The following is a 10,000-nucleotide window of genomic DNA, read 5'->3' on the forward strand; positions in this document are numbered from 1 at the left end:
AAAAATGTTGAGAATTTGTATCATCAAAACTGGAAGAACAGTAAGGAATGTTAAATGATGAATTATATTTAAAAAATGGGTATATTTATCAAGGCTTATTAAATCTAGTGTGAGGGTCAGCTAAAAGACATTCACCTTGACAGTTTATAATTCTTTAACAATCAATTGTCAGAGTCAAAGTAATTCTTTCTCAATATAAGAGTATATCTGGAATTAGTTATGAAGTAAAATCAAAACACTATAATTACTGCAAATGATAACCTACATTGCTGAAAAATTATAGCACAGAAAATAAATATATGAAATGTTAAGATATAATACAAATGATTATCAAGAAAAATAACAATACAGCAACATTTTCTCCCTACTCATTAACAGGCTTTCCCCGGCAAGGTTCCAAATATTCAGAGACGTCAAGTGTCTGCGTGAGGATGTAGCACAGGCCAAAGCCCCACTGGAACCCTGGGCCCTTGTGCATGTACCGATGAGCACATACCTGTAAAGATAATTAAAAGTGTTCATGCGAGTTTTGGGTTTGACTTATCCCGTATACGAGGGGAGATGAGACAAACAAAGAAGGGCTTTGTTATGAAGTCTCTATCATGAGGTTAAATCTGGTTGTGATGTTATTATATTTGTAACTTAAGGCCTCATACATTAAAACATTGAGTGTGTACATGTAAAGACTATCTAATTATTATGTAAGGTAAATGTATAAAAAGAGAGAGAGAGAAAAAAGTATGAATTTGGGTTATGACTTGTACTCATAAAAGTGTGTTTCACATTGACAGGAAATTAGAAAAAAGAGAACTCATACGCAGCTTTTTAATTGAATCTGTAATAAATAAAAGTATGTAATGAAAGCATGAAAGAAAAGAAGAAAAAATGTTGAGGAATTGGTAATCTTAACTCACCAGGACCTTCCCCCCGGCACCCTGGCTCTTGAGAGTGACACCGAGCCACTGGTCGTCCTTGATCTCATTCTCAGCCGGCATGGACAAATTCGCGTCGATATCTGCAAGAGGTTGTCAAGAATTAGTGAAGGAAGTGGCAGTTGGCCAAAGGAGTGAAACGCCCTGACTTTGGGGAAAAAGAGGGCGAAGGGGAAAAAATCACAGAAAAGTGATGTCAAAAACCTACCTTTCATCATTTTGATTTACGTCTACAGTTGGAAAAAGCTCATTACAAGAAGCATTACTAGCCCTCTGAAAGGTATTTACAAATGCACGAGGAAAAGCTCAAAACTGGACATGTCATGACTCAAAAGTGCTAAGGCAGAAGAGGGCTTCACTGTATTGTACAACTTAAGATATATATATATATATATAGACTAAATGCAATCCTTAATGCAAAGAAGCAAAATTACAGTATCAAAATGCAATCTGAATAACTTACAAAACAGAAACAAAAAGAAGAACAATTAAATTACAGCTATGACATTCTCTACATGATACACTTGCATTGAAAAAAAAGAAGCTAAGCAACAAAGCAAAACTGCATGGTATCCAAAACAAATCTTAGTATTAAATATATAAAAAAAAAAGGTGTGGAAAGAGAAATCACACTTCCAGATTCCATCCACAAAACGCCAGGCCAAGAACCACAACGAGGTGGCAGCCGTCACCAGGGTTCAGAACTAAGCAATCTTCTCATCTTCATCCCACTGGTGCACAGCCACGTACATATATATATATAAAGATATATATTCTTAAAAAAAAACAAAAATAACATGCTCCTTCAAGACCACAAACTGAAACTTGCTCTTAGTGTTTCAGACCCTTTTTATTTGCACCCTGTGAAAATTTAACAATGGCAAGTTTCAATTTTGGTCTGAAGTGGGGAAAAAATCTTGATACCAGGAAACCAAGATCAACCCTTGACAAACAAAGCGATAACAAACAAAAATATATAAATGCAGCTTAACATAACTTTGCTTCTGTTGTTTGAGTCATTTTACATTTACATAAAAAATATATATAATTAAATATATACATTTAATAAAAATCTTTCCCTTGCACGCACAAAAAAAAAAAAAAAAAAAAAAAAAAAAAAAAAAAAAAAAAAAAAAAAAAAAGAGGAATCGTTTACAGGTTTACAGAGTATTATGTAAATTCTAAAATTACAACAGAAGCAATAATAATGAATATATATAAAAAGGGGTCGCTGGTTTCCACATCATCATGCTTCGATACATCAAAATGCAAGTTGAAAAAGACAAAATCAAAAACATCTTAAACCTAGCATACAACTGAAAAAAAAGGAAGAAAATTCAGCTCTCGGCAACCTAACCCGGAAAAGGCAATGCAAAAAAAAAAAAAAAAAAAAAAAGGAAAAAAAAAAAAAAAAAAAAAGGAAAAAAAAAAACTTAAAATATAAGATCAGGAAAAAAAAAAAAAAAAAAAATGCACATAAAAATTCGGCAGGAAACAAATAGGTCCTGTGACAGAGGGACAGACATGGAAGTTCTAGTGTTGAGTTCTCATGAGGTGTTAGGAGGATAAGGAGGAGGAAATGAAGGAAAAGGAGGAAGAGATGGAGGAGTAGGAAAAGGAGGAGGAACAGGAGGAGGAAGAAAAAGGGGGTGAGAAGGAGGAGAAAGAAAAATGAGGAGAAGGAAGAGGGAAAAAAAGGATGAGATGGAGGAGAGAGATGAGAAGGATATTGCCGAGGAAGAGGGAGGAGGGGCAGGAGAAATAGCAACAGAAAAAGCAAAAGAGGAGGAGAAGAGGGAACAGGGTAAGAGAAGCAAAAGTCAAGCAGAAAGAGGAGGAGGAGGAAGAGGAGGTAATGGAGGAAGAAGCCTACGTAGAAGATTGAAAAAAAAGGGAGAAGATTAAGGAAGGAAAGGAGGAAGAGGATATAAAAGAACGAATAAAATGAGATAATTAATAGAAGAGGAAGAGGAGAAGATGGAGGAAAAGAAAATATGAATATAGTGATAGCAGAAACCGTAAATGACGTGAGATAAACATCCCAAATGTGCGAAATAGATCTAGAAAAAGAAAATAAGAGAAAACATCTAAAAGCCTAAACCCAAGGAAATCCCCCAAAACAGGAAGCAAAGAGATGAATAAAAATAAGAAGCCAGAGAGGAAGGGGAAGAAGAAAAAGAAGAAGAAGAGGAGAGAAAAACAAAACAAAACCATAAAACAAAGAACCACAAGAGGAAAAGGATGGAGGATCTGAGTATTACCAGAAGTCAAAGGATATTACACAACTCTGGAATGAGGATACCGGGGAGGCATGAATGGTGGACTGTGGGAGAGAGAGAGGCATGGAGGCACATGCTAGCTGCAGGCAAAAAATAAATGAAACAAAAATGCATTCACACGCAAAACGCAAACACACTTCATCATCGTGCATAATTAGGCATTCACGGCGAAGCATAATTTTAGCACAATGCAGCTCATCAGCAGGGAAATTATTTATTCATGTATTTTATTAGAAAGGGAGACTCTGAAAGGTTTATGTCCGTTATTTAAATTCGGTTTGGGTGATTTATTGGGTGTAAGAATGTAGGTGTTATGTTTGACAAGCAGGCGAGACATGGCTAAGGGAATTTCTTTTATTTGGCTTCATCTCGTGGTTACAAATACAAATCATAAATACTAATGCAAACTTGTATTCTTGCTTTTTTATGAGTAGAGACAAAATGCCAATTACTGTAAGATGTGAATCATATATTGAACATACAACTACATCTCAGTGATATAAACTCTTATGTTGACATAATCCCATGCCAAAGGACAAAAATATGGAACTCTCTCCAAAACAAGATAAAATAAAGTCTAAAAGAACTGAATGGAATAGATGCAAAGCATTCTTTAATAATGTTCCATCAGTTTTTGATTTTCTTATAAAGTTGCATGAAAAAATGAACTTCAATCAAAAATAGAGGATTGCCAAATTACAGGATAAGGATGGGGATATGGAGAGAGAAAGAGGGGGGAAGAGAGGGGGAGGGGGAAGAGAGGGGGGGAGGGGGAAGAGAGGGGGGGAGGGGGAAGAGAGGGGGGGAGGAAGGGATTACTGGGAGGGGAATGGGGGGATGAGGGGAGAGGGAGGGAGGACGGGGGGGGGACAAGGGAAGGATGAGAAGTAAGGGGAAGGGGAAGGGGAAGGGGAAGGGGAAGGGGGAGGGGAAGGGGGAGGGGGAGATGGAGAGGGAGGAGGGGGGAGAAAGAGGAAGAGGAGGAGGAGGAATGGGGGAGGAAGATAGGGAAAGGGAGGGGGGGAGGAGGAGGATAGGAAGACAGGACATGGTGCATGCGACAGCCCAAGAAAGGTGTGCCTGGTGCCTGCTAACTTGACATGCTCCTCGATGCCTGTCAGGCCACACACGCTTAAACACACTCCAGGCACCCTTGGCTTCACACTCAACGCGTCCTGTTGCACCTCCTTCCATGGCATTTTGAAAGACGCCGAGAATTCTTTACGGTAAGATATATATAAAGGGGGAGACACATCGGCATGCCACGGCAGGTCGGGTTCTTGATGGGGAGAGGGGAGAGGGGAGAGGGGAGAGGGGAGAGGGGAGGGGGGAGGAGTAGGGAGAGGGGGGAGGAGTGGGGAGAAGGAAAAGGAGGCTACAGAGGACGGGGTAGGGATGCAAGGCTTGCAACGACAATCACTGTTAGTTGCTGTAACTGGAATGTAATTAATAAACAAGCAAATCATTTACGTGTAACATTAGTAATTGTTAATCGGTCGATCCTGGGTGATGGAATGGCCTGACCAGGTGCGCAGGCAGGGCACAGGTGGCGGGTGGGGACTAATGTGCTGGGTGATGCTGGTGTGTGTGTGTGTGTGTGTGTGTGTGTGTGTGTGTGTGTGTGTGTGTGTGTGTGTGTGTGTGTGTGTGTGTGTGTGTGCGCGAGCTTAGGTTTGAACTTGGAAGTGTACATGAGCATATGTACGTGTATGTACAATTTATGTACAGTTTTCGTAAATCAAGTGACTTGAGAGAACCAAAGACACGGCGTTGGCAGCACCATGACCCTCCCACGTGCACTGCAACGCCCCCAATACGAAAAGGACGTGACAGTGACCCGTGGGCGTGCACGAAATGAGGGTTGCAATATGGCAATAGACTGGACCTTCACAACCCAGGTCGTGCATGAAAGGGGGAGGGGGAGGGGAAGAGGGGAGGGGAGGGGAGGGGAGGGGAGGGGAGCGGGAGAGGGAGAGGGGGAGCGGGAGAGGGGGTGGGTAGGGGGAGGAAAGGGAGGAAAGGGGGGGGGGGGGACGAAAGATAGGAAAGGGTGATGAGAGGACGAACTCTCTGCTGTGCCGTAGGTGTGGCCAGGGAGTGTTAGGAAGGGTGAATAAAGGGGGAAGGACGGGATAGGACTGGGCAGGAGGGGGATAGAAGGCCGATAGGAGGGGAAGGAAGAAGGCTCGGGTCGGTCCAGAAAATGCTCCCAGTGCAGAAGAGATGGAGTGCCATCAGTGCCATGAACGAGTGCCACCACAGGCGCTGTTGTGAGGTGTCCGGCATGAGCCAGAGGTGCGGGTGGAGGTGGAGTGGCTGCATGCTGAGCGGAGCCGGAGGGCAGGTGGAGCCCCGGGCGAGACGCAGGTGAACTGGCGGTGATGTGTGTGTGTGGAAGGTGGTGATGCGAGTGGTGGTGATGGGGGTGATGGTGGTGAGAGGGGGTGAGGGGGAGGTGGGGTTAAAACTTACAGTCAAAGTTGTAGAGCCCTGTTTCCGGATCTGTAAGAAGTAAGCAACATACATAACGTAAGACAAACATATCTCTGAAGATGGAGAAAAAAAAAAAAACAATTAAAGAGTGTGAACCGGAAAATTTCCAGTTGTTTTCCGTCCGTCGCGCATCTGTGTGTGTACTGCCCTGGGCGAGGGCTCGGGGCGGCCCTAGGACTGCGCATGCACGCGCGCAAAACACACACCCACACACAAACACGCACATGTGCACACAAACACACACACGCACATGCACACACGTATATGTGCGCGCGCGCACACGCACACACGCACGCACGCACACGCACACGCACACGCACACGCACACGCACACACACACACACGTGTGCCTATGTAAGCCAGCACACATAGGCCAGCCTCATTTCCATTCACTCTCTTTCTTAAATGTATTTACATACACATACGTACGTGAGGGTATATGTAAAGAAACACGCTCACACACTATAAACACTAGGCGCACACTTACACTACACAAACACACACCAAAGTACAAATCCGGTTCACCTGGACCACACACCCTTATGGCAATCCGAAAATACACCAGTTCCACCTTGAAACATTTCCAGCTTCAATCACGCATTCTATAAGCAAATGGTCAACCTGGTTACCTCCTATCGATTCAATGCTCATTAGCAAACGTACCTGTTGAATAATTGAAAAAAAAAAAAAAAATCAAAACTCATAGGTCTTTAATGCTTAACACTAAATCACGAAAGGTAATGAAGAAATGTTGATACTGAAGAGACAACCCAACCGCATCTTATTACGTGAAAGACAGAGAAAGAGAAGAACAAGGAAAAGGTAATAAAAAATACAGCTAAAACACAGACACAAACACACATTACAAACACACGCACAAAAACACACACACACACACACACACACACACACACACACACACACACACACACACACACACACACACACACACACACACTGTCAGCATTTCTAAAAGGCCGTTAGTCGAGAGAAAGAGAAAAAAGTTGTATTAATAATAAAAAAGTTTCCCGTCCCGAGCGAGGCACTGCAGAGGCGAGTAGACACACAGACGTCACGGCGCCTCCAGACAACGACTGAATTTCCTATTTCACACACAAGGAAGAGGCTAGCCATTGAAGAAAAATAAATGTATGTAAGAACTTAGTTAGACTGTTTATTTGGTATGAAAAAATTATATTAAAATGAGTGTCGGATGGTTAACTTTTGACACTTTTATTTTAACTGGTTGTACTGTACATTTAATCTTTTTTTGTTAACATAAAAATGAGAAATAAATTTTTGTCTACAGAGAGAAGAAGAAGTGAAGTGATTTGTACATCTGATGCTACTTGGAAAGAGGACAGCAAAGGAAGGTCTTGGTCTTAAGGGCTCTGCACTGTTGAGTCAAACTCTTGACTGAAAAAACATTTACCATTTTATCTTTGAAAGAATCTTAAATCTTTTGCAGAGAATTTGTGGTCCGGGTTTGTTTTCTCTTTAGTCAAACTCACATCATCAAGTCCGTAAAAGAGATGTTAGGCAAGGTCAGAGGGAGTCCTGCAGGAGCCAGAGATAAGGTCAAGACCCGGAGGGGCAAGCGGCCGCCGCCGCCACCGCCGTCGAGAGAGTCAAGTGCAGAGAGCGTCAGAGTGCGTTTGTGGTGCAAGAGTCACGAGCAAAGACTGTACAGCATATACAGTCGTATACAGTCTTTGGTCCCGAGTGAGTGAGTGCGGCCGGGAAGTAGGGAGGCGGCCAGGCCGGGTGGTCGTGGCGGGGCCGCCGTCAGGCCTCCTGCAGCAGCGGCAGGCAGACGTCCGTGCCACGCGGGGCAGACACGCTGGGTTTGTAGTTTTGTTTTTATACAGCAGCATGCAAGTCACGGTACACTGGCGGATATCCCGGGTGCTGTCATGGCGTCCCTCACTGTCTGGAGGTCTCGGGTGGAACAAAAAGCTTCTGCATCTTATAAATATTCGTTCCGAGGGCTTTCTCTCAGGGAGGTTGTCTTACGCTTAAGGCCACCGCGGGGAGAGAGGCGGCAGCACCCGGTGTTCTGAAACAGCGACACTGCAAGCACATCTAGAGTGCCTGGGGTGCCCTGGGGTCCCCTGGGGTCCCGGATCACTAAGTGCGAGCTGGCCATCCTCGCGACACCAATGAAAGCAGAACAAACAGGGCGCACATGGACACTGGGCGCGCGAGGGCGTCTCCACTACGCTCAGGGGGAGGGGGGGGTCAAGACTCTTGGACGTGAGCAGTGAAGTCCGAGAGCGGGCGTGAGAGGCCGGCGACACACAGTAACACATCTAGGCCTACACATATGCTGCATGCCGATTCGTTGACTTCCCTGTGGCACGTCCTACCGGGCCTTCCTCGGCCACCTACATACTTACAATTCCTTGTCATAATCTTAATCACGATAATTATAAGAAAACAATCGTCTCTCGCTTGTAATATCTCTTTCACTACAGCTGTAGATCACGCCCCGCGGCCCCCTACAGGAGAACCCAAGGACTGCCGAGGGAGGCGCTGGCTTCGCATGTCCATTCACCACTACATACACTACTCATGCCTAAGTACAGTACACGGTAAACTTTCATGGGGATATATATGTATATATACATGACAAGGCTCGTACCCCCACACAAAGGCTGCTTCAGTCACTTGTCTGGTCATTTATAGTTTTTCATCTTTATTCTCTTTCTTCACAATACAGCGAAGGATACAGTGATACAGTTCTAGTCTCTGTTGTTATTACTCTGTCACAGCAGCCTACGTGCGTGCGAGTACACACCTTTACTACTTAGCTTTACTGACACCGTTAACTACACAAACCTGAAATGAAGAAATTCTACAAGGCAATAATTCATGTGGTATTTACTCTTTCTTTCTAATATACTCTGGATTAATACCACTACGTATATATACACCCACAACCCATTGATCAAGGGACGATACTGTACACATCTATATCTACCAACGGGATATCTACTGATACTGACATTATATATAGATGGGCATAAATTAATCTTAAAAAAAAAAAAAATGTGATTTAAGAAAACATTTAAAATGAGAAGCATAATAACGAAAATATTCGACAACTTCGTAACCAGTGAAAGAATGTTGCTTCTCAAATCGTTATTCTATCCTGTTTAAACCTACAGATGACACAAATATCACAATATTTATGGAGCAGACGCTATAGTCGAGTGTTAATATATCTACTATATCACATTTACTCTATACTATATCACGCGCATCGACCATGAAATACGCATAACACAATAACGGTAAATCAATTTTACGCGTCGTGCTTAACAGACGTTGGTTAACAATTAACTTGGCGGTAGAGTTGGCCTGAATATCTCTTTGTCACTTTGCTGTTCGAGAGAGCGAGGGAATGCGAGTCTCGTGTCCAAGCTCAAATTGCAAGACTTAACAACTTTATCTTTTCTGCTTGTAAACTACGCTGACTGCTATCTTATTGTGTGAAAGCTGTGTCCCGTTCAGTGGGCGTTTTTCCCTCTATCTTGACTTTATTTTTGTTAAATAATGCATTGGAAATTATGTTTTCATATGACGACAAAATATCTTACCAAATTTCAATATGGATTTTAGGATCAGCAGAAGACGAGTGCATTCATGTACGTGCGTCTACGGAAGTTTGTGAGAGTGCGTACGTCTGCGTGCATAGTGTCTGTGTGAATAATTACATTATCTAACCTAATTAACCTCACATATGTCTCGCGTGGATTAACAATAGCATCCGTAAATCTTCTACACCCGTATACCCTATTTCGTACCCGCCAGTCTATGCAAATCACAGAGGGGAAAAGTCTTCTGCCTCGTCAGCAGTTCCAGTCTGGCTCAGTTCAACCGTTGCAAGATCAAAGAGAAAAGAAAAAACATATATGAAAAAAGCGAGTCTCATCTTAAGAATTCCGTTCCGTAACACCGTCTTCAATCTCAAGTAGGCAAGTGAGGTCAATAATCCACTGCAATTAGGCCTATCCTATGTTGCAGAATAAAAGAAAAAAAAAAATTCTTTCTTGATATATGATTTATTCAAAGGGGATGGGCGTGGGGAGGGAGCAGAATAAACCGTCTTGAAGCTGTCCAAAGGGGGGTAAGGGGCGGGGCAGGGGCAGGGGAGGGGGGGTGAAAATCAACTCACTCTTGAAGCCATCAGTCTGGACTTGCTCGCAGTCGGTGGTTCGCGTGGTGAGGGGGCACCTCCAGAGGGCGCCCGAGCGGTTCGTCCCCGGCTGCAGGTTGTGGTCCTTCGGCGCTCCT

The 10,000-nt window shown here is 43.4% G+C and overlaps 1 protein-coding gene across 2 annotated transcripts in view; it reads right to left on the reverse strand.

Moving 5' to 3' along the window:
* Nucleotides 1-10,000, reverse strand: part of LOC125038102 (integrin alpha-PS1-like) — a 208,209-nt gene that overhangs the window by 12,545 nt on the left and 185,664 nt on the right. The window contains exons 2-5 of one of the 2 annotated variants that reach the window (XM_047631375.1): nt 9,882-10,000; nt 5,684-5,713; nt 915-1,015; nt 369-496 (exon numbers count right to left, since the gene is read on the reverse strand). The exon at nt 9,882-10,000 is cut by the window's right edge and continues 9 nt beyond it. In XM_047631375.1, coding sequence (XP_047487331.1) covers nt 369-496; nt 915-1,015; nt 5,684-5,713; nt 9,882-10,000 — 378 coding nt within the window. The remainder of the gene's footprint in view (nt 1-368; nt 497-914; nt 1,016-5,683; nt 5,714-9,881) is intronic. The other variant, XM_047631377.1, reaches the window with a different exon arrangement.

Source organism: Penaeus chinensis, chromosome 24, assembly GCF_019202785.1.
Source record: "Penaeus chinensis breed Huanghai No. 1 chromosome 24, ASM1920278v2, whole genome shotgun sequence".
Classification (NCBI taxonomy): domain Eukaryota; kingdom Metazoa; phylum Arthropoda; class Malacostraca; order Decapoda; family Penaeidae; genus Penaeus; species Penaeus chinensis.